The 25,226-nt window shown below is 41.0% G+C and overlaps 1 protein-coding gene across 1 annotated transcript in view; it reads right to left on the reverse strand.

Moving 5' to 3' along the window:
• Nucleotides 1-25,226, reverse strand: part of CNTNAP2 (contactin associated protein like 2) — a 1,672,147-nt gene that overhangs the window by 224,534 nt on the left and 1,422,387 nt on the right. The window contains 1 exon segment of the mRNA XM_030933000.1: nt 24,943-25,179. Coding sequence (XP_030788860.1) covers nt 24,943-25,179 — 237 coding nt within the window.

Genomic DNA, 25,226 nt, shown 5'->3' on the forward strand with positions numbered 1-25,226 from the left:
TTCAGGATTATATAATATATAAAGGGTCTTGCTTTGCATTTCTTTCACATCATCATCTATATGTGGATAAATAATCTAACAAGTAGGGAATGATTCTAGGAAAACTGGGTTCTAATCAAGAAATTTCTGATAAATTTCAAAATAACAGTAGATCTAAATTATGTAAAATATATATTTTTGGTCAGGGGCACACATTTCTAGTGCTAGTACTGATGAATGCTATTTGAAGTAAATTTATAGTTAGTTGTTGATGTAAAAGAATGGTTTTTTCCCCTTTATGTATATTTTATGATGTACATTAATTCCGTAGTACATTTACAAAATGTATAACTGAATATATAAAGGTACATAAATTGGGACTCTTGTTTAACATTGTTTTCTTTTTTCCTTTTAGAAATTTGCAGCCTAGGCCGGGCGCAGTGGCTCAAGCCTGTAATCCCAGCACTTTGGGAGGCCGAGATGGGCGGATCACGAGGTCAGGAGATCGAGACCATCCTGGCTAACACGGTGAAACCCCGTCTCTACTAAAAAATATAAAAAATTAGCCGGGCGAGGTGGCGGGCGCCTGTAGTCCCAGCTACTCGGGAGGCTGAGGCAGGAGAATGGCGTGAACCCAGGAGGCGGAGCTTGCAGTGAGCTGAGATCTGGCCACTGCGCTCCAGCCTGGGCGACAGAGTGAGACTCCGTCTCAAAAAAAAAAAAAAAAAAAAAAAAAAAGAAATTTGCAGCCTAAGAGTCAGGGAAGCACTGCCTAGCAAGTAAAAGCACATACTTCTAGGAGCTGCTCCCTGAGTCCCTCCCTTGAGCCTGGATCCTGGTGCAAGCAGTTAGACTTTCCTGGAAGGACCTCAATGTGCCTCTTTAAATATTACCAGCTCTCACATTTCCAGTGGCTGTCCACTGCCCTGCTGCCCTAAAGAGGCTCATCTTCTCCCTGGAACAGTTACAAGTCAGTGGTTAAGGGCACAAGTGTTAGAGCAAAATTGTCTATGTTCAAATCTTTGCTCTTCCAAAGAGATGGGTCACTTTGAGCAAGCTACTTAATTTATTGATGCCTCAGTTTTCATGTTAGTAAAATGGGTCTATTAAAACTATCTCCCTTATTGGATTCTTGTGTGACTAAATGAATTAATTAATACACTTAGACAGTGCCAGAAGCTGTTTTTATTGCTGGACCTCCCTGGTCCCAGCTGTAAGCCTGCCAGTTACTATTCTGTGCCTACCAGCTTCCTCTACTGTGTGCTGCAGCACTGCTGCAAAATCCTCTGCTCACTCCCGGTCCCATTCTAGCGGTCAGGCAAGTTCCTGGACCCAGATCCCCACAGTTAATCCTAATCCCGCTGCAGTGAACTCTTCCATCCCTGACTACACAAGGAACTAGAAAAGTCTAATAGATGATTGATTTATTTCACTTGGGATTAAAAGACAAGCTATTCAAACTGCATTTTCAAGGTATAGTTTCCCATGCTGGGTCTTGACATTCAAAAAAATTTTTTAGGGATTTTCTTTTTGGATTGTTCCTTGGGATCAGTAGTCAATTGATCCTGAAATTGCTCAACTCTGGGGAAAATTAATCTTACATGTGTGTGCAAATGGGATATTCTTCTAGAAACTCTTTAAAAATGCTGTTTGTGTTTTTGCTTTCCATTAGTGTTTGCGAATAGCAACCCGGTACAATGATCAAAACCAAACTGATTAGATTTGACAGGTCAAATGTTGACTTGAATATTCTTTTGGTAGGCATTTATAAATTCCCACTCACATTTTGCAGGTCAGTAGAATGCATTTGTAAGGATGTGCGCTCTGAATGTCTGAGAAGACCCTTTTTAAAATTTCTTTCCATGGTCTTTGTTGTGGTTCAACTGCTCAGGAAATATTAGTGATTTCTCAGAAGAGGGTTGCTTGGGACACCGAGAAAATACAGAAATAAAAGTGGTCTTCAGGTGCCTGTCTCAATTTTATAAAAGAGTCTCAGTTACAGGATATATTAAATTCTGACTTGAAATATTTGACAAATATGACAGCTTTGGAGTTATCCTATCATTGTGTATTTCAAACATTTTAAAAATATTTAGAAATTCCTTTTTAAAAAGCGTCAAAGCAAAGGTAGAAAAGGTCTTTGTGGTATTTCATTGCCCAAAGACACAAACTGAAATGAGATCAATTGTGCTTAAGTGGGATGCTTGTCTAGTTTGGAAAGCTAGCTATAGCTTAGGCTGTGAATTTAATGCCACAGGGAAGGAATTCAGTGCTACAGAGAAAGGTCAACAAAGACTTGTATGAAAATAACTTTCACCAGTTTTTTCCTGTTTTCAAGTTGCTTTCTTGTTTCCTTGTCTTTTCTTTTCCTATTTTTTTCAAGGATGGAAAACTCACATGAAAAACAAATGTCTCCAGGACCAAGAAATTCAATTTAAAAGTTGGTTCTAGAAAATGCTCATTCATCAAATACTTACCAAACACCTACTTTGTAGCAGAGACTGTGCTGGAGACTGACAATAAGGATGAGAAGACATCAGCCCTTGCCCAGAAGGAATTTGCAATCAGACAGCGTGACTTTCACCACAGAGGATACAAATACAAGAAAGAGAAAGGAAAGCCAAGCCTATTTCGGAGACCCAGAAGAGGTAGCACTTGAGCCTATTATTGAAGGAGGAGTTGTCAGAGATTTCTGACAATCATTTGGGTGTTGACTGAGTGCTGATCATATACATGCTCAGTGAGTATATGAGACATGGCTTCTATGATGGTTAATTTCATGTGTCAACTTGACTGGACTAAGGGTGTCCAGATAACTGGTAAAACATAATTTTTGGGTGTGTCTGTGAGGGTGTTTCCATAAATTAGTATTCAATTCAGTAGGCTGAGAATAGTAGATCTGCCCTCACCAATAAGGGTGGGCACCATCCAATCCATTGAGGAGCCGGATGAAACAAAAATGTGGAGGAAGGGTAAATCGTCTCTTTTTTTTTTTCTTGAACTGGGACATCCTTCTTCTCATGCCCTGAGACTCCCCCCACCTCACTTCCTTCAGTTCTTAGGCCTCTCGTCTTGGACTGGGAGTTACACACCAGCTCCCCGTTCCCAGGCCTTCAGACTCAGGCTGAATTACACCATGGACTTTCCTGGGCCTCCAGCTCACAGATGGCATATCATAGACTGTCTTGGCTTCCATAATTACATAAGTCACTTCCAATAATAAATTCTCTCTTATCTATATTATACTTATCCTACTGGTTCTTTTTTTTCTGGGGAACCTTGACCAACATAGCTTCTGAGCTCAAGGACCCGACAAGATAATTGAGGAAAGAAAACTAAGACATATGAGACAAATACGAATAAGAAAAGATAATTTGTTACTTAATGGCAAATGCTTTTATACATAGGATAGATCACTCAAGGCTGGAGGAGTCTTATAAAGTACTTGAAAGAGGCTCATGCCTGTACTCTCAACACTTTGGGGGCCAAGGCAGGTGGATTGCTTGAACCCAGGACTTTGAGACCAGCCTGGGCCATATGGTGAAACCCTGTCTCTACAAAAAACAAAATAATAATAATATGTATACACACATACATACACACACACACACACAAACACACACACACACACAAGCTAGGCATGGTGGTATGCACCTGTAGTCCCAGCTACTTGGGAGGCTGAGGCAGGAGGATTGCCTGAGCCCAGGAAGTCGAGGCTGCAGTGGGCCCTGATTGTGCCACTGCACTGCAGCCTGGGCAACAGAGCAAGACCCTGTTTCAGTTAAAAGAAAAAAAAAAGGCAGTGTTAAGACAAAGCCTCTGGAGATGAGGATCCTCTTGAACAAGCAGAAGGAAACAGAAAGGATTCTCCACATGGGGAGAGTGGGAGGAGTGAGAGCCAGTGCTGGGAATGAACAGCAGTGGACTGGGAACAATGGGAGGCTCCCTGGAGCTGGGACGGAGGGCGTTTGTGATAAATCACAGGACATGAGGCTGGGCCTACCTAACTGGAGCAGAAGACGCACCATGACTGACATCCAGAGATAAGGTCAGGTAAGGAGTGTGGGCTGGACCATGGAGTGTGTGGAATTCCCAAGCCAGAGAAAAGCATGGCAGAAAGCACCACAGAGGAGGAGTTAGAGGCCCTGAGCTTTGGTCCAGGCTCTGCGACCACCAATTACAGGAATCTTTTTAGGTCCCAGAGTCCTCATCAGGGCCACATTATGACTTTCAGGGGCCCCAGGCACACTTGCCCTTGTGGTCCCTTTCTTCCATTAAAAAAAAATTATGAAAATTTATATTTCATGACAATGTTGGCATCAAGGGAAAATGTGTTAATATTATATATTAAAATATTTTCTTTGACCCCAAAGTTCATTTTCATTCTTCTGATTTCTAAAGAAATTTTAACATATATGTGTGGGCCTCTCAAAACATGTGGGTTGTGTCCACACCACCTAATGGCTAGGCTGGCCCTGGCCCTTATCTTTGGGGAGTGGAGTGGAGTTGGACTCTAATATCTTTAGCTCCCTCTAAAAGTCTATAATTTAGTACCTAACCTCTCAATCTGTGCAGTATGGTCAGGCCGGTATTTCCAACATCCTATTATTTGATCTGAAAATAACCATTTAGGAAAAATATTTGCAATAAAAAAAATAACAAATTTATTTTTGTGATTTTAGAATACTAGGTGAAAATCCTCTTACCTCAAAAGTATATTCATATTGAGTAAAAAAATTTTTCGTTTTTAAAAAAGAGAACAAATAGGTTAATTTTTAGAAAGACACATGTGGTCCTTATTAAAAATTCTAACACCACCAAAAAAATGCAAAGAACTTTCAATCACCTCTGCTGCTTTTATAGGAAAAAATAAAGTCACATTTCATAATAAAGTAATACGGTGAAGAAACTGAAACAGAGCCAAAGGAATTGCTGAACTTTGAGTGAAGTTAAGAAAACATGAATTAACTGCCTCCTCTCTCATTCTGATGCAAATTTCAAAGTAGTTGGCATGTGTCACGTATCCTTCCTAATTTGTGGTTTGTGGCAATGAGCACTGTCATATTTTGTTGGAGGTTTTTTTTTTTGAGATGGAGTTTTGCTCTTGTCCCACCGGCTGGAGTGCAATGGCGGGATCTCGGCTCACTGCATGGAGGGTTTTTGTGTTTGCTTGTTTGTTTGTTTGTTTGTTTGGTTTTTTGTCATCCATTTCTTTCTTTTCGTTATCAGTTGGCTTTGAGGGAGGGGAATAAAAATGACTTTATTATAGTTTTACTTGCATTTTTCTGTAATCATTTTAATGTGGTATTTAAGTTGATCAGTTTTTATGAATGTTATGACATACATAGTCTAAGGACTTTCCGTTGAACAAGTCAGACCGAGAAAGACAAACACTGCATGTTCTCATTTATAAGTGGGAGTTAAATGATGGGCCTACATGGACACAGGGTGTGGAGACTCAGAAGGGTGTTGGGGTGGATGATGAGAGATTACTTAATGTATTTTGTTTGCGTGATAGAGACCTTAAAAGCTCTGACTTCACCACTATGTAATCCATGCGTGCAACAAAATTACCTTTGTATGCCATAAATTGACACAACATTTTAAAAAAAGGACTCAAATGCTTCTGTAAGCCTTGAAACACATAACAGTAGTCTCCCCTCCACCTCCCCACTTCCCACTCCTTAGAAGTCATCCTATTTTTGGCATCAACTTCATATTTCTAACTAACCAGCTCCTGCAATTATGGCATTAATCCATTCACGAGGGTGGAGCCCTCATGACCTAAACGTCTCCTATTAGGCCTCACCTCCCAACACTTCTGCATTGAAGATTACATTTCCAGTGCATGCTTTTTGGGGGACACATTCAATCCTTAGCACAGCCCAAAGAGACTAAAGACAAAGATAGTCCCCATAGAGCTCTTCATCTTCCTTGTTCAGTCTATACTGGTTGCTCTCTAGGTCTGGAATCTGGAGTCTTGTTTTATTATCAGTCCTAATAATTAGGAGTTACAAAATGATTTGAATGCATGTTTTTTCTTCTTTCTATTTTTCTTTTTTTGCTGGGACATCTCCTGCCCTTGGCATCAGAATTCTGGGTTCTCCAGCATTTGGACTATTTAACTTGTACCAGTGGTCCCCCAGTGTCTGAGGCCGCCAGCCTCCCACTGAGAGGTACACCATCAGCTTCCCTGGTTCTGTGGCCTTAAGACTTGGACTGAGCCATGTTGCTGGCTTCCCTGTTTCTCCAGGTTGCAGAGGGCTGATTGTGGGACTTCTGCCATAATTGCATGTGCCAATTCCCCAAATAAATCTCCTTTCATATATAGAGATATAGATATAGGTATACATCTCCTCTTGATTCTGTCTCTCTAAAGAGCCTTGACTAATACAAAGAATTTAGCAAAAACAAAGATAATACTTGGAGAGTAAGTTCTTTTGGAAAACTAAAAAACTATTACTCATCTTCTCTGTTCCAGTCCCTATTGCTACCTAACAGATTGCTCCCCAAACTTACTGGTTTAAAACAACAACAATTATTTCATTATCTCTAATGGTTTCTGTGAATCACAAATTTGGCCTCTCTCTATCTCCTGAGGTCATCTCAAGGCTTTTCCATGTGCCTGATCCACGTAACCTAGTGCACTTCCTTGAGCATGGTGGCCTCAGGGCAGTCGATTGCTTTCCTGGGCAATCAGGGCTTCAATGTGCATGGCCCAGTTCCCAAAGCACATGTCACCTTGGCTCTGAAACCTAGCTTTGGAAGTCAGGCAGCATAATTTCTGCCATATTCTGTTGGCTTAAGCGAGTCCCAGGGCTGTCCAGATTCTTGGAGAGGAAAACTAGATATCATGTCTTGATGGAGCAGTGACTTGGCTCTGGAAGCACAGGTGTCAGGAGTGTTTTGTGGCAGCCATTCTTGGAAAACACAATCTTCCAAATCTTCAAGAGATAAAAGAAGCCCCTCCAGACACTAAACCTTGGGTCTTCTGCCTTATTTGGCTCTGGGGCAGTTGCCCAGCTGCAGGAGTGTGGAGAAGATCGACTTCATATAGAAACTTTTAGCTGATCCTTCTGTTTTTAAGTCTGTCTTTCTAGGTGCCAGGGGCTACCCATTTCTGAGCCCTCTAGTGCAACAGAACCTGCTATGGCAGTCCACTATAGCAGCCTGTCTCGGTCCATTTTGTGCTGCTATAATAGAATACTGCAGATAATTTACAATGAATGGAAATGTCTTGGCTGTGGTTCTGGAGGCTGGCAAGTTCAAGATAGAGGGGATGGGATCTTGTGAGAGCCTCCTTGTTGTATCATCCCATGGCAGAAGGGCAAAGAGAAGGGGAGCCAGGCTCTTGAGCCTGAAGAGGGCTCTCACCAGAGCCTGACCATGAGGGTTCCACCTTCATGAATGAGTTAATACAGTAATTGCAGGAGTCAGTTCCTTATAAAAGCTGCTGTTTTATAATTGCCTGCTCTTGAGCTTCTCCCTCAACCAGCTTAGGGGTTGGCTTCCCTTTGTCTACTAAGTGTGTTATTCCTCCATTTGCTTGCCATCTTTCTAAATGTTGCTGTCCTCTTTGTTTAGATTTGACTAGTACCTTTAACATTTTTTTGAAATCCTTTTCTAGGGATTTTGGAGGAAACAAAGGCAAATAGGTTACCATTTTAGCTTATTATCTTCATAAAAATAAAAAAAGAAAAACATTGCTGGTAGTGTTGAGAGAACAAGACATTCTCAGTGTATATTGCATGTACTCTGGCACTGTGTTTAGATAATCTCATTGGCTTTCTACAGGAAAAGCCTAGGCATTTTATATCCTCTAACTCTACCTCTCCATGTCTGGCAATCCATCCTCAATAAATAATGTAAAATACTGAAATGCCACTTGCAAAAATCATTTACTGCAGTATTATTTACAATAAAAACATTGGAAACAATTTTAAGAACAGAAATTGAAATTGCCATTTCCCTATTGTGAAATATTTAGGTTAAATAAATTTTGGTAAACCCACTGGGTGGAATAATACGAAGCAGTATTTTTAAATGATGAGTATGAAGATCAAGTGGTTTCAAGGGAATGAAATGCTATATATGCTAATACTATGTACATAATGATAGTATGGCACATACATTATAATAATATAAATTGATTTTAGGAACTCAGAATACATTTTCCAACAGTACAATATTCTAACATAGATCAATAACTAAAGATTATTTAGTAGTGAAACCAAATTATAGCACTAATGCCATTAGCTTGGATTCTGCATCTTAGCAGCAAGAGAAACTGCCAGAGGGGAGAGGAAGACAGTTTCCTCTCTTTTTGCCAGTGCAGACCTGCCGGCTTAAGGCAAGATCAGCGAAGAAAAGCGTATCTTTGGCTGCCTCTTCCTTCCAGTCTGTTACTAAAAGGCTTCAGCTCTCTGTTTCCACGGAAGTCATCTTAACTATCTCCTCAAAGCTTGTCCAATGTCTTCCCCACTCCTAAAGTACGCCTGGCTCCTCCCTTCAAACTCAGTGCTCCTTCTTCAGGACAGCTCTTCTGGGTAAGGACTTGGCCATTTCATTTCCGTCCACATTGAGGTATCAAAGAGATGGGATCACCAACCTCCCAGACCCACTCCTGCTGATTCAAATGATGCTCTAACAGAATAGAATGGCCTAATAGAATAATAGGCCACAGGACAGAAAGGGAACACGTCAGGAAGTTCAAAGGAAATCATTTTGGGTGAAGAGTGGCTGGTCTCCAAGCACATTCCTTAAACTATTCCTACTCTCCCATGATTTTTTCCATCTAAACTCATGGGTTCTCTAAAAGTTTAATTAAAAAAAAAAAATCAGTGATTCCCCACTGCAGTGGTAGTGGGTGGCTTTGTGTGTGTCTGTGTGTGTGTGTGTGTGTGTGTGTGTGCATGCATGTATGTGGGGATGGTGGGGTGATGGTGTGGTCTGTGATGGGTAGGGGGTGAAGTTGGGGCAGGGCAGCTTTTTATTCATATGGTTGGTTTTTATAAAAAAGAGGGGCCTGCTCTAGACTCTTGGATGCTTGCAGGCTAGGTCCTGATTTGTGAATTCCTTTACTCATGCCTAGAAGATAAATATTTTATTTGTGTCATAATTTTTACATTATCCTTTGGCTAGAGGAAAAAAGGCTCGTGCTGGGATCAGAGCATAGCCATGTAGTGTAATGCAGTAGCTTGAGCGGCCTGAAGCTCACAGTTGTACACTGAATTCCTCCTTGTAACAACTTTGCAGTAAAAGTAAGGAAACAGCTGGAGCTGACCAATTGCACCCACCCTCCTAGCTCCTTATAGAAATAGATATCGAGTTTTAAAACATTGTTTCCACGTTTTGTTTGGATTTTAGAATTTCCATCATCAGAAGCTCCTTATACGTAGTGCGATCTCCAGACTGGAACAGAGAAATTGCCATCCTTCAGCAGCCATCAATCAGTAATTCAAAGCATGAATTTCATCAACAAGAAAACTTACAGGGCATGGCCTGTGTTTACCCCGCAAATCACCTTCTTTGTAATAAGGCAATCTAAAGTGGTCTCTCATGTCAGAAGAATTTATTTGGTCATGTCCCTTGTTTTATTCCTCTCCTCATGTATTCAGAGAGAGAAGTCTCTGCTATTAACACAACAGCATGGATATGGTGTGTGGGTGGCGCCCTGAAAACACAAAGAAATATCTTGTTATCTGAGACTTTTCGTTAGAAGCCGACAGGTCCAGTTCACACCTGGCTCTGTTTTTCTGTGTGTGTGTGTGTTTGTGTGTATGTTTCCTTGCTCAACCACACAGAGAGGGCCTCAAAAAGAAAAGCAAAGAAAGAAGGGAAACTTCTTCAGAACTTTAGGACTTAGGCCTGCCCTGAGTCATTAGGGTGATAAGATAGAAAGAGGACACACCAGGCAAGCTGCATTATCTGGTATCCAAGGAACTCACTAATTTGCCATTCTACATTGGACAACAAGCAAGGCTAATATCTTTCAAGGCCTCCTGGGGCATTGGGAGAATAGCCATGGCAAACGGGACCACTGACCATGTGTCAGCCTCTTTCTCTGAGCGTATCAGTTTTAAGGTCCATTAAGACTTTGGTAAAGGAAACAGAAGAGTAAGGAATGAATCAGCTATTAAATACCCCTTTTATGTCAAACTTAGGCCAGGCGCTCTGCTTTGTCTCCGCAGAGTTGGGGATTTTGAAGGTGCATAGGTGTTTCTGAGTTCTCACAGGCACAGGAATTTGAACCCAGAGCCAGACACCCACTGTTTCTTCATGGAGACATTTTCCAACTTTAATGGAGATGATGGTTCAGGATGAGGGAAATCTTTCCAGTTGTCCGAAATGCTCAAATAGGAAAAGGGCTGCCTCATGTGGTCCCAAGCTCTCCATGAACACAGCTTGGATCTGATCCAGTGAGTGTGTAATAAAGAGGACATTATGCTAGTATATATGGTGGAAAAAAACACTAGGCTTGGAGTCAGGGACCTAGGATTCCAATCTCAATCTGCCATTTACTAGAAATGTGATTTAGGATGATAAACTTAACCTCTAGAAGTCTCAGTTTCTTCATGTTGAAAACAAAGTGATTATATCAATGCCTGAATGTTGTTGTGACGATTAAATAAGGTAAACTATGTGAGCACACTTAGTTCAGTGCCCGGCATAACAGGAAATGTTTAATAAAATGTCAGTTGAATGTGAATGAATAAAATATTCCTTTTAACCATGACACACTTTGATTTTTTGACAAAAGGGGCTTCCTGAACTTTTAACCATTTAGAGTAATTGAAGAAGTGTTGAAATCAGTAACCCAATGACATTTGAATGTTAGTGCAAAAGCTGAAAGTCTGAGTAATCATAAATTCATTATACTAATAGAAATAAAAGTTTTTTGGAATAGTCCTTGATATTTTTAAAGAAGTTATTAAGTGTTTGACATAACTACATGTGGTTTATGATTCAGGAGGTTGTTGTATGAGGCCACAGAAGATAACTTTAACTTAGTTAATAGAGGAGGGGGATTATAAACTTGTTTTAAATTTACAACTTGATCTACTGGTTTAATTTGACTTACATGACTTAATTTATATTTTTAACTGAATTTACAGGATTCCTTTATAAGAGACATTTATTAAGGAAATACAAAAGTCAACAGGCTAAAATAGACCTATTTAAAAGGGATTGAAATCAGATTACTTCAATAGTAAAGCTTTAGAAAGCATTTTACTTATATCCTTGTTAATCTCTGAAAACTAAAAAATTAATCTCTGAAAACTAAAATACTTGTTCAAGTATTTGGGTTACATTTGGCTTAGACATGAGAAAAATCTGGACTCATTCATCTGAACAGGAGTTGTCATCTTTAGTAATGGGGCAGAGGATGCAGAGACACTGTTCATCACCTGCGATAAGAGGAAAATTTTAGATGCACTTTCTACAATGTAGCAGTTGTTTTTTATTTCTTGAAACTCTACAAGATACTCAAGGAACCAACATGATTTGCTAACCATCTCAATAACAACCTCAAGAGGATGTTTTAGAATCCATTCTTTTTTTTTTTTTTGAGACGGAGTCTCTCTCTGTCGCCCAGGCTGGAGTGCAGTGGCCGGATCTCAGCTCACTGCAAGCTCCGCCTCCCGGGTTTACGCCATTCTCCTGCCTCAGCCTCCCGAGTAGCTGGGACTACAGGCGCCCGCCACCTCGCCCGGCTAGTTTTTTGTATTTTTTAGTAGAGACGGGGTTTCACCGTGTTAGCCAGGATGGTCTCGATCTCCTGACCTCGTGATCCACCCGTCTCGGCCTCCCAAAGTGCTGGGATTACAGGCTTGAGCCACCGCGCCCGGCCTGGAATCCATTCTTATTTAATCTCAAGTGTGTTTGCTGCTTTAATGATGTTCTAGGCCAAATGATTCATGCCAATTCCATGACAGAGACAGGAATTCAATCAGGGCCATGCATTCAAGGGTTGGCTGACTATGAATACAGCACTCTATGTCGTAAACTAGTATAACTCTGAGGTCTGAAGTCTTGCTGGACTGTTGTGAGCACGAAACTTCTGGATAACCCATCTCACTGCTGTACAGAGAGACGGGCAAGCACTAATGTCAACAGCTGGAAGGGAAAAGCTTTTGCTGTTGGTTATGGCAACACTAACAATGCAGATAGAAAAGTTCTGTCTAGGATTTCCTGGCAGCTTTTGAATGACAATGGTTTATATTTTGCAGGATTCTCACTAAAGAGGCTTTCAACTTTGGGACCTCTGACTGAGTGATTAATAAACTTAATAATAATTTGCATTTTATAACATTAATGCTTTTCAAAGCACTTTCACACCCATCAGCTCGTTTCATCCTCACAGCCTTGTGAATAATGAATTTTATATAATTAGTGCAATTTATAAAGAAACAGAATGCCTAGTTAGGATTGTTCACTTTGGTTTTTAATAAGGTTGAAATTGGAATTCAAGTTATTCTTGTTCCTCTGTTCTATATAATATAAGCTTCCCTCTTTAATTGGGATAAACTCAAAAAGTACAAATTTCTCTTTTCTTTAAACAAAATTAGTTTAGAATAGTGTTGTTTATGTTTCTGGTCATAAATCCAGGGTGGAAAGAAATAGAAGGTGTGAAAGAACATTTTGGTGCCTTTGAGGATTGCTGAGAAATGATTCACATAAGGGCTAGAATTTAGTATTTCTCTGTAAGCTATACTTGACCTAACTCCCTAGGGAGAAGCACAGGAAGTGAGATTGGCCACTGCAGTAGGTAAATCATAAGTCATTTGTACTAGTCTAAAGTAAGCAAATTTGCATTAGTTAAGGTCTACACTTCAAAATACTGAAACAAAATTTAGTAATGTTGAAGTCGATAAAAAATACGTTTTTAGAAGACCTCTTTTAACAAAAAGCAAAGATAAACTTATTTACATGTCAACTTATTTTTAAATTTTTTTTTTTTTTTTAAAAGAGATGGGGGTCTCACTGTGCTACCCAAGCTGGTCTCAAACTCTTGGGCTCAAGCAATCCTCCTGCCTCAGTGTCCCAAAATGCTGGAATTAACAGGCATGAGCCACTGTGCCCAGTTTACATATCAATTTGTTGATCTATCATTGAAGTTGTATCTTTAAAGTTATCTTTAAGGTAGAAATACTCAAGGAGAAGGTGTCCATTAGGTTCATATAAAATTATCTGGAGGTGGGAGTAAGTGAAAAAACTGCAAGGAGACATGTGTATTTTGAGAAAATCATATTAATTATTAGAATAAATTTTTGAAAAATGGAAAAAATTCCCTACTGTTTTCATATTAGAAATTAAAGAAGGCAAAGTCTCATGAAATATTTTTGGCTGGTGGAATATAATTTGAAAAATAGTTAAGCTGATCTAAATCCTAAAATATTTTGTCCACTATTAATGTCTAAAGCAATTCCATTTTGTAATATTAAAAGCAAATAAGTAGGCTGGGCATGGTGGCTCATGCCTGTAATCCCAGCTCTTTGGGAGGCTGAGGTGGAAAGATACCCTGATGCCAGGAGTTTGAGACCAGCCTGGGCAACACAGTGAGACCCTGTTGCTACAAAAAAATTAAAAAATTAGCAGGGTACAGTAGCACATGCCTGTAGTCCCAGCTACTCTGGGGGCCAAGGTGGGTTGAGGCCAGGAGGTCGAGGCTGAGCCCAGGAGGTCAAGGCTGCAGTGAGCCATCATTGCACCACTGCACTCCAGCCAGGGCAACAAAGTTTAAAGACTGCCCTCACCCCACCCCCCCCAAAAAAAGCAAATAAGTATTTCTTGCAAATATCAATTGTATTATTTCAAAGACAATGCTTTAAAACTTTTGTCTTTAGGCTTTAATGATATATGTTTTCCAAAGAGTCTTCTCCCTTAACCCAAATCACACCCTTGGAATTAGGTGCAACCCACCACTATCTGCCATGCTGTCCTTGGACAAGACTTGGAAGGTGTCCATGGGGGTCTCTCACTCGGCCTTCTGCCTTGCTTCCCTGTATGTTGCAGTTGGTTCTATCTCCTCCATTGCATTCCCAGCCTAGTCTTATTCATCCTGTCCTTCCTTGCTGGCAATCCACTGCTTCCCCCACAGCAGACTCTTAGTACATGTTCCCATATTTCACTAAACTTGTACTCAGTGTATATGAAGGAAAAAAATTATTAATGATCAAACTGCTTGAACTTACTTCATTCACACAGGATGTAGGATGTTAAATTGTACTGCCAATAATTTATTTTAACTGAGAGTCTTTGCCTTATAGAACTTGAATACTGTAAAAGCCACCTTATATTTAGTAAACATATCCCTTGGAAGAGTCGCTAGAAAATATTGTTAGTCAAGTTAAACATTTCACTATATCCCGTGCCCACTCCTCTTGAGAAAATGAAGATAATACATTTGAAATGCCAAGAAAAGGATGGCTCGGAGAGAGCAGCTGGCTCTTCATAATTTATTTCCTCAGGACTTGGTTTTAACTAGAAAATAATAAAATGCCTATTTATCTAAATCAAATACTATTATAACCAGTTGGAATTAATAGAGGTAAAAATATGTGAGTGACTTCAAAGCCAGATTGATCTATAAAATGGGTAAGCTATAGGATTATAGTCTGAGGCTTGATCATTTAAGAAAGTAAATTTCCTGTAGCCAAGGAATGCCTGGAATGAGCCCAGTTTCTAAGGCCAGAGCTGCCTGTTGGAAATGATAAGCGTGCAAAGCAGTTGTGAAGTGAAGAAATTGCATGTCAGAGGCAGGTCTTCATGGCCCATAGACGTGATGGAGTACTCAAGGGCAGCGTGGACATTGGTGAATGGACCTGCTGGCAGGGCAGCCAAACATGTGAGCAATTTAAAAGCAAAACCCTCAGGACAATTTATCAGACCGGTTCCTTTTTGGTTCACAAAAGAAAAGAAATGTATAGAGTTTCAGCTCATGTCATGGAGCTAATATGTGGGAAAAGATAAAGAGTGGTATTTCTGTGGACTTCACATTATTTAGAGTTCTGATCATTGCTGAAGAACAGGAAATAAAAACACTCAACAGCATACACAAATAAAACACTCAGGAAAAAAAAACCAATTGTGTTCCCACACTGGTAGGGATTAGAAAAGGGCACACACTTGAAAAATAAAAGTTATTTGTCCTACGACCAAAGCCAAATCCAAACACTTTGTCCTGTATCACATTTAGAAAATTTTACAGAGGACTTGCTTTTTCCCCATGGAATTTTTAAATCTCTTTCTCTAAGAAGGTTAATTGCCCAGGTTTTCTCAAACATCTGGGACTCCAAAGAGAACCTCTAGCTAGGGGGAATGCTATTTTATCACCACAAAATTCTATAACAAAGCCACTTAAACTTGGCAGCTATCTCTGCAGCTTTGACTGTTTGGAATTAAGTCAAACTATTTTCTTTTTCCATACATGTTTGTGGACTTCTGTCCACTTATGGATTTTCATCCATAAATATTTTCTGACTTTTTGGCTCTTCCTTCTGTCTTTAATTTTTAAGCTTTAAAGCAGATTATTTTCATGTGCTACGGTATTAGGGTTATCTAGAGGGACATAATCAATAGGCTATATAGATACAGACACATGACAGGGGATTTATTATGGGAATTGGCTCATGCAATTATGGAGGCTGGGAAGTCCCATGACACGTTCTCTACATGGTGGAGACCCTGGGGTGCCAGTGGTGTGGCTCAGTCCAAGTCCAAAGGCCTCAGAACAAAAGAAGCCAATGGCGTAACTCTTAGCCCAAGCTCAAAAGCATGAGAATCTGGTATAAGTTCTGCAGCCCAAAGGCTAGGGAGCCTGGAGTTGCCCAAAAACAGTATATCTCATCTCTACCAGATAGATAGGCACTACCACCTTTTCTCTGTTTTTGTTCTCTGCAGCCCCTAGCAGATAAGATAATGCCTTCCCACACTGAGGGCAGCTCTTCATTACCTCATCCACTCAGCCCTACATGCTAATGTTCTCTGGAAACAGCCTCACAGACACACCTCAAAGTAATGCTTTACAGATTTCTAGGTGTAGGGGCTAAAGCAGCTCCTTCTTGGATGCTAATCCACCACGTTGGCTTCTGAATAACCCAATTCCAGAATGCCACTAAGTTTTCCACTTTCTCTACTGTTTACCACTAATTCTGCTCTTGGGTAACTTGCTTCTGAAGCATGTAGACCCTTTCTCTATGGTATATAAGCCCTGGGTCTGAAGGGGTAAAGGGATCCACTGTCTCATCTTGTAGATACCAGAGACGTGGCTTTTGTTGGTAAGTCCCTATTCAATTTGTTTTTTTCTTCTGAGAAACTGGCTTTGTCAGACTCTTTCTTTGGCCTCTCAGCTCCCTTGGCCTTTGGAGGTAGGCTTGCATAGACCTGCTCACTATGGAACACTAGGTAATCTTAATCCAGTCAAGTTGACACTTTTTTAACCATCACAGTTATCATGATACTTTCAAATTCCATCCTAAGGTCTGAAGATTTAAGAAATATATTAAGAGAGAAGGGATATTTTCTCTTCTTGAATAATTCTCTAAGAAGAAAAGAGAAAAAAAGGGTTCTATTCTTGTTCCTTTGGGCCTTCTTCCAAATCTATCAAACCTCCTGTTCCAACTGAAAATGAAAAAGAAGCCTGTGAAAAGTTTCTCTCCCTACTGATGTGAAAGTGTCTTCCAAGCTGGGATTATTAGACTGGGTAGGTAGACCTGAGAAAAAATGGCCATTGTCACTAACAGCTTAGCTGGTTTCACACAGGGGTGAAATTCTAAGATGCATACTTCCAACATTTCTCTTCCTTCTCTCCATACTTGTTTATATATTTTGTATTAATTAATTTTCTCTCCAACCTGCTCTAAAAGGGTAGACCACGGATTTACTCTGGTCCCTGTTCCATAATGAGAGCTGTGGTACAGAATTTGTTCAGTCTTAAAATCCCTTTGGCAAACTCACTACCTCGCATCCAGCAAGAAATGTTTCTCTAGGAGGCAAGATGGAAAATCGTCTCTTCCTTAGAGGTATAATGTGGACTTGAGCCTGAGGTCTCTTGGAGCAAAAAGGAGTCTGTGACCTTTCTTTTCTTTTTTCTATTTTTTCTTCTCTTTCTCTCCGTCTCTCTTCCTCTCCTTCCGTCCTTCTCTCCTCCTCCTTCTTTCTCTCCCTCTTTCTCCTCTCTTTTCTTTCTCTCTCTCTCTTCTCTCTCACTCTGTCTCTCTCCCCTCCCTCCCTCCCTTCCTTCCTTCTGTCTCTCTCCCTCTCTCCCCCCCAACTCTCTCTCTCTCCCTCTTTCTTTCCTCAGTCTTGCTCTGTTGCCTAGGCTAAAGTGCAGTGGCACAATCTCGGTTGATTGAAGCCTTGACCCCCTGAGCTCAACTGATTCTCCCATCTCAGCCTCCTAAGTAGCTAGGACTGCAGGCATGTGCCACCACACCTGGCTAATTTTGTTTGTTTTTTTCTGTAGATACGAGGTCTCACTATGTTGCCCAGGCTGGTCTTGAACACCTGGGCTCACATGATCCTCCCATCTTGGCCTCTCAGAGTGCTGGGATTCAGGTGTGAGCCAGTGTGCGCGGCTATCAGTGCTTTCTTGTCTCCTGATGGGCCTTGAGTCAGGAAGGGATGCAGGAATTACTAAGGTGACCCAACTTGGTTCTTGAAAGGACTGGATACATTGCACTAAGACTTGCACTATTCACAAAACCAGTGGGATACTGGTGGGTGTTGTTTCTGATTGCATCTTCCAGAATCTCTGCATACTCCTCAGTCCTTCAGGGCTTCAGAATACTTTTACTGTGACCAAAATTAGGTAGAGATGACATTTTATGACACTGCCATTGCTCCTGAAGTACTGAAATGACAATCCAATACTCAAGGATCACCAAAATAATGCCAGTTAGGCATTTGACATTTAAAGCTATTAGTGAAGGATTAAAGGACAACATGAATTAAGTAAAAACAAAAACACAAACCAAAAAGCAAAGGGCTGCTAAGAATGAAAAGGGACATTTGCTGTTGGACTTCTGTGTGCCAGATCCTTCATGTTGAAACTCATTCACATTATTCCGTGTGATTTTCAAGGTATCCTTAAGAGGTAGGTACTATGTATTCTGGAAGATAAGGTTCAGTGACAAACAATTTTCCTAAGGTTCCACAATAGGTATGTGAGAAAGATGGATTCAAACTGACATCTAATTCCATCATCATTTCTAGGTTGGGACTTGAATTTGCTATAAACAACTTCTTCTACCACCTTAATAATACAGATTATAAAATATTAGCTAATTTCACAATACTCATAGGGAGAACAGGAGACTTAGCTGGAACACAGGGAGGGTGGCACGTATTTGTGTGACTGCAAAGGATGGAAACACTGCAATGATTGAATGACCATTCAAATCTTGGTCACTCAGTAGTCCCGTGACTTTTATTCTTCAAGTTTTATCTAAGCAATAAACAAATGAATGCTTGAGAAGAAAACAGAACTCCCTAACTCAGAAAATGGTTTCAGAGTGATTAAAGAAACACATTTTTCAACTGTAGTCTTGGCTTAACATATGAACATGAACATTTTTATAGTTAAAAAAAAGTGCAGATGAGTGAATTTGGGGATATCTTTGTGTCTCTTGATGATAAGTTCTTGCTTAACTTGGCTCGGTGAAAGGATCATAACGAAGAACTGTTTTCAGCAGTCTGGGTGATATCCAATGCACATGTATTCCTATCATATATTCTAGACTTGCCTGATTTTGTATCTGTAAACCATTAAAATGCTTTGGAAATTTCAGTGTAGTCAGATTCAACTATACATTCAAGACTTCTGGGCACATCAGGTGTTCAATGAATGTTTGTTCAATAAATGAGTCAATAAATGAATAAACCTTACACCTAGATGTGGCCAAAAAAAAAAAAAAAAAAAAGGAGTCTCTGTTGAATTCTTGTATCCTATTTTTATTTTTATTTTTTTATTTTTATTTAATTTTATTTTTTTTTTTTTTATTTTTGAGATGGAGTCTCGCTCTGTCTCCCAGGCTGGAGTGCAGTGGCCGGATCTCAGCTCACTGCAAGCTCCGCCTCCCGGGTTTACGCCATTCTCCTGCCTCAGCCTCCCGAGTAGCTGGGACTACAGGCGCCCGCCATCTCGCCCAGCTAGTTTTTTTTTGTATTTTTTAGTAGAGACGGGGTTTCACCATGTTAGCCAGGATGGTCTCGATCTCCTGACCTCGTGATCCGCCCGTCTCGGCCTCCCAAAGTGCTGGGATTACAGGCTTGAGCCACCGCGCCCGGCCCTTGTATCCTATTTTTATGATAAATTCTGCATCCAGTAATATTCTAATTGCTTTTTACTCAATCACAATAGCCAAAAAAGCTTTTAGACTAGAGGCTATGCTTTTAGTTGCTACAAAATGAAAGGAAAGGGAATCTTGCTTTTTACTAGTATGTGCACCTTGGGGCAGGTTACTGCAACCATCTCCTTCTTGGTACACTGGGAGCGACAGTAACAGCAACTATGTCACCAGGTTGTGGTGGGGATTAAATGATGCTAACACAATTAGAAAGCTTACCACACTGCCTAGCAGAGAAGTTCTCCATAAATACCAGCTGCTATCCTTGTTAAGAGCAAGAATTAAGAAGATGGTAGATTTTTATTAGCATTTGTATTGTTTTCCTAGGAAGCCAGAAGTCTGAAAGCAAGGTGTTCTCAGGGCTACGCTTCTTCCAAAACTTTAGGGAATAATCTTTCCTTGGCTCTTCTAGCCTCTGGTAGCCTCAGGAATTCCTTGGCTTGGGGCAGTGTAACTCCGATCTCTGCCTCCTTCTTCACATGGCTTTCCTTCTGTGTCTGTGTGTGTCTCTGTGTCCCCTCCTCTTCCTATGAGGACACACTCATTGGATTTACGGTCCACCCTATCCTAGTATGACCTCACCTTAACATAAGCACATCTGCAAGGACCCTACTTCCAAACAAGGTTGTATTCTGACATTCCAGGTGGACATGAATTCAATCTACTATGGCATTCAACCACGAAAGGTAAACATAGAAATTGCTGCCTCTGCTATAGGTCTGTTATTTTCCCTCTTGCTTAAAAACACAGAGAAGACATAGAGAGAGTGTAATGCAAATTATGTTTCTAATTTCTGGTTAGTAATAAAAGTGACACTGATAATTATAAAATTCTTGAGTGTTTTGGGATCTGACTTTCCAAGAAGGAGCAGTTTTAATGTTAGAAAATTATCCTTGGCATGACCAAGCAACTATCCATTTGGTCCCCAATAATCCTGGGGATGACAGACCCACAATTAAACCTTCCATGTAGTCTGGGATGATTCTCCCGTCAGCCTCAGCCAATGGGGTGCCAAGGAATTCTGACTGGAAGGGACCTACCTCCGTTGAGTTAAACTGCTGCTCATTGGTGAACGTGCTGAGAAGATGGGATGCTGCACAGTTATCTGCCGACAGATGAAGAGGCTGCCTGCATGGTCTAGTTGTAGGGTTTTCCAGCCCTTGTGCTATCTCCAAACCATGAAATGTTCCCTAGTCAGCACTCCTACTAAAGATGCAAGTAGCCCTGGGAGAGCTAACACTTTAACTGGTGGTCAAATCTTTATGGATCTATTTGAAAAGCGGCTCTGGACCAGGTGTGGTGGCTCACATCTGTAATCCCAGCACCTTGGGAGGCTGAGGTGGGCAGATCACTTGAGGTCAGGAGCTCGGGACTAGCCTGACCAACATGGTGAAACCATCTCTACTAAAAACACAAAAATCAGCCGGATGTGGTGGCGGGTGCCTGTAATCCCAGCTACTCGGGAGGCTGAGGCAGGAGAATTACTTGAACCTGGGAGGCAGAGGTTGCAGTGAGCCGAGATTGTGCCACTGCATTCCAGTGTGGGCGACAAGAGCAAAACTCCATCCAAAACAAAACAAAACAAAACCAAACAGAAAAGAAAAGAAAAAGGGGGCCGGGCGCGGTGGCTCACGCCTGTAATCCCAGCACTTTGGGAGGCTGAGACGGGGGGATCACGAGGTCAGGAGATCGAGACCATCCTGGCTAACATGGTGAAACCCGACTCTACTAAAAATACAAAAATTAGGCGGGCACGGTGGTGGGCGCCTGTAGTCCCAGCTACATGGGAGGCTGAGGCAGGAGAATGGCATGAACCCGGGAGGCGGAGCTTGCAGCGAGTGGAGATCACGCCACTGCACTCCAGCTTGGGTGACAGAGCAAGACTCCGTCTCAGAAAAAAAAAAAAAAAAGAAAAAGAAAGAAAAAGGGTTCTGGGTTCTGCAAGGAGATTTGGATAAGAGGTTAGAGGAAGTCCCCTTCCTGTATGGTTTCGGTTAGTGGGGAATAGTGAGTATCAGTATCAGTGCATTATCTACAAAACAGAAGAGATGATCATGAGGAACCTGCTCAAATCCAGCCCCATCTTCCTCGTTCAATGAAGTGATAAGATACGGCAATTTCATGTACACCTTCAACTGTACACTCCAGCAAAAGAAAGGGAGAGACGGAAAGTAGGTATGGAATATGGAGAGACAGAGACAGAGAGAGGGATTAATGTAGAAGTAAAGAGTGTGTTTATGGTGAAGGGAGAGGGAAGCAGGAGGAGAAGGGAAGAAGAGGATGATGATAAGGAGGATGGGGACGAGGGGGAGAAGGAAAGGAGAGAAAAACAGAGACAATTCAAATAGTATGGGTGTCTGCCCACCATTCTCCTGGATGGGCTAATACTATACAGGGGCAAGACCTCACTGATCTGTCCCCCTGGGCTATTTTGGGTCCCAAGCCTGTCCTAGTGTGAGCCTCTCACATAGCTGAGTGTGATACTAGTGTCTTGAGGTTTTTATTTTTATGCAACCTGACCCCAACAAGGCAGCCCTTCCTCCAGTGCCCATCTGAAGGGCGGTCTCTTCAGCTGCTTGTGGAAAATGAGTTCTGCTAAATGTATTGAGATTTTAAAATGTATTGTTAAATGTGTTGAGATTATCAAGGGCAATATAAGTACATAAAATTTTCACCTGACCATGCTACTCCAATCCAGAAAGTACAACTAGATGGTCCAATAATATCTAATAAATAGCTAGATATTTTATGACCAGAGATAGTTACCCCTCAAATGTCTGGGGTAGGAACTCAGCCTCCTATTATTATTTTTCCAAAGAAGAAAAAATAATGATGTTAGAGGAAATACATCATTGTGCAAAGACTGGAAAATATAGCTAAGCAAAAACAAAATAAGAAACATGCACACATATGGTTATTGCAGCACTATTTACATAGCAAATACTCAGAACCATCCCAAATGCCCATCAATGATAGACTGGATAAAGAAAATGTGGCACATATGCAATATGGAATACTATGCAGCCAGAAAAAAGAATGAGTTCATGTCCTTTGCAGGGACATGGATGAAGCTAGAAGCCATCATTCTCAGCAAACTAACATAGGAACAGAAAACCAAACACCACATGTTCTCACTCATAAATGGTAGCTGAACAATGAAAACACATGGACACAGGGAAGGGAACATCACATGCAGGGGCCTGTTGTGGGGTTGGGGGCAAGGGGAGAGACAGCATTAGGACAAATACCTAATGCATGTGTGGCTTAAAACTTAGATGATGCAGCAAATCCTATGGCACATGTATACCTATGTAACAAACCTGCACGTTCTGCACATATATCCCAGAACTTTAAGCAAAATAAAATAAGAAAAAATACTAGTATTTTTATCCTCCTGGAAAAAATAACCACAATTAATATTTTGGTGTGTATTCTCACGGTTTGTTTGCCTCACCTCTGTGTGTGTGCATGTTTTGTTTTGTATAAACATGTAATCCGGCTGTGTGTGGTAGGTTGGGCCTTGCTTCATTCACTTGGCAAAATATTAGAGACGTTTTCGCCATCTGCAAGCATAGACCTATACTATCAAAGGAAGGCCAGGGAAGGCCTTCCCTAGAGCTCATTCTTTGGCCAATGCCAAAGCTCTTCGTAGAGACTGAGCTGTTTGGCTGAAGTTTGAGGTGGGGGTCACCGAAACTGCTGTGCAGGCACCAGGCTACCTGGGGAGTGAGGTCCAGAGTAGAAGCAGCATCAGGCTGGGAGATCCTTCCAGTCCCTGACGGAGCTTGCCTTAGTGCAGACAAAGCTTTCCTGGACAGCTGCGGGATTCCTCCAAAACAGTACTGCTGTCATTCTACCAAGTTAAGGAGGTACTTGACTCAGAAGGATGCTCATAAATGGTTTCCAGTGTGTTTTACAGTCTCTATTTAAATTTTTTGGTTAAAGCCACTAATTGAATCAAATGAAAACTCATTCTGCTAAACAGATCATAAGGAAATATTTAGATGTCTTTTGTGTAAACATGTTGAAATAACGTCAAAGGCAACACACAGGATTCATTTTACTTTGTCTGCAATGTGAGCTAAACTGGGGAGGATATGCCCCTGCCTTTCTATTCATGACGATTGCCTATTAACCTCCAGAGGTTTTGTGTGAGCTACTGTGTTTAACCTAACTCTCCAAAAATAAAGGGATGGTGATTTTCTTTAAATTGGTACTTATGTACTGGAATCTCTCAGGCATTAGTGCTTACTTGATTGCATTCAGACATTACTTTGGCAAGGAAATGACTGCATTAAATTAGCATCAAGCACAATGAATGGTAATTGCAAGACTGTCATTTCTACAAGTGCAAAATTAATGTGTTCTGCAAGCCCATTCCATTGTGTGCCACAGGAAAATCATGGAACCATGTTGTTCTGAACAGAAAAATGCACTGTAATAGCACTGTTAATGTGGTATGGTATTATTCCACTATGGTGTTCCTTTCCACCTTTGTTGTTGTCTCATGCTCATTTTTCATACCCTGTCTGGTCTAATTTGTATGCTGATATTATAGCGCTGCCAGAGAGTAGCCTGGATGTACAGAGAATGTTATGGAACAATTCCTCCTTCTGTGTGTGGCATCTTGCGTGAATAATGCCAGTGTAAACAACCCTCCATGTATTCATCAGACTCTGAATAGGCTACTTATGTAAAGCTTCTTATTAAGAGATACATCAACCATTCACAGAAAACTTTACCCAAATGCTATACATTCATTTAGAAAGAGAAGAGTGATTTACAGGCATTTCAATTGTAGCTTAGGAAAAGCACCAGCTACTCCTCTCTTCATCCCTCATTTATATATGGGGAATTAAGCCACAGAGCAGTTGAGTAAATTTCTTCTTCTGGTCATGCAGGATCACAGGGTATAGTTCAAATGATAACATGCATATGCATTGGGGCTCTTGTACTCTGCTTATTGGCTCTGCGGGGATTAAAGGAATTATTCAAGACTAAAAGAACCAAGTAATAACAGATGCTCTAAGGTGACCAATTAGATGTAGTTTTTCAATATTTCTGCCATTCAGCTTAGGCTGAGAGCCATTCAAAGGCATCCTGAGTAAGAGTGATAATAATGATGTTAATGACTGGCCAGAGGAGCTTTCTGGTGAGTATAGCTTGATACAGTCTCTTAGCAACTGCAGGGGGTGGGGGCATCAAGACCACTGGGGTGCACTGGCTGATTCACTACAGCAATTGACTGATCAATCGATCTCTTGGAGATCCTAACATGGGAGGGTCAGTCCTGAATCCCCTTTTGGAGGCCACCTATTTTGACCCTCACCATAAAGATGTAATGAGGCTGTCTTTGTAATGTTTCAGGCAGTGAATAATTTGCTGGAATCTGGAAGAAATTCTGCACCATACACAAAGCTTCTCTCATCTTATCAAACAAAAATGATTAGGAAATGATTTTGGTTGGAAACTTCCTACCTAAGTTGGAAGAAAAATTCTGATCATCTTAACCTCAGAATAAGACACACTTGTTTACATATGAAAAATCACTAAATAGATGATTTGGGCTTAAAAAGATGTACAAAAGTGGCTGTGGAAATGGGCTCTGCCTTACCTTTGTTGCAAAATGTTCCATCATACGCAGTATTAGAGCAATCGCAGGAGTAACCGTGGTATCTCTCTAGGCATTTGCCTCCGTTTTCACAGTTCGTTCCATAGCTGGTGCAATGGCCTGAGCATCCGGATATGAACCCAGATGTGACCTTTGCTCTTTCCTCCAGGTCAAGTGTCACCCCATTCATCCTCAAGGAGCGGATGCAGCCCAGGAAGCCCTGCTGGCCCCCAGCACCACCTGGGAATGACAGAAGGCACAGAGTTCAGAGGGAATAACCTTTGCTA

The sequence above is a fragment of the Rhinopithecus roxellana genome, chromosome 6 (genome assembly GCF_007565055.1).
Source record: "Rhinopithecus roxellana isolate Shanxi Qingling chromosome 6, ASM756505v1, whole genome shotgun sequence".
NCBI lineage: Eukaryota > Metazoa > Chordata > Mammalia > Primates > Cercopithecidae > Rhinopithecus > Rhinopithecus roxellana.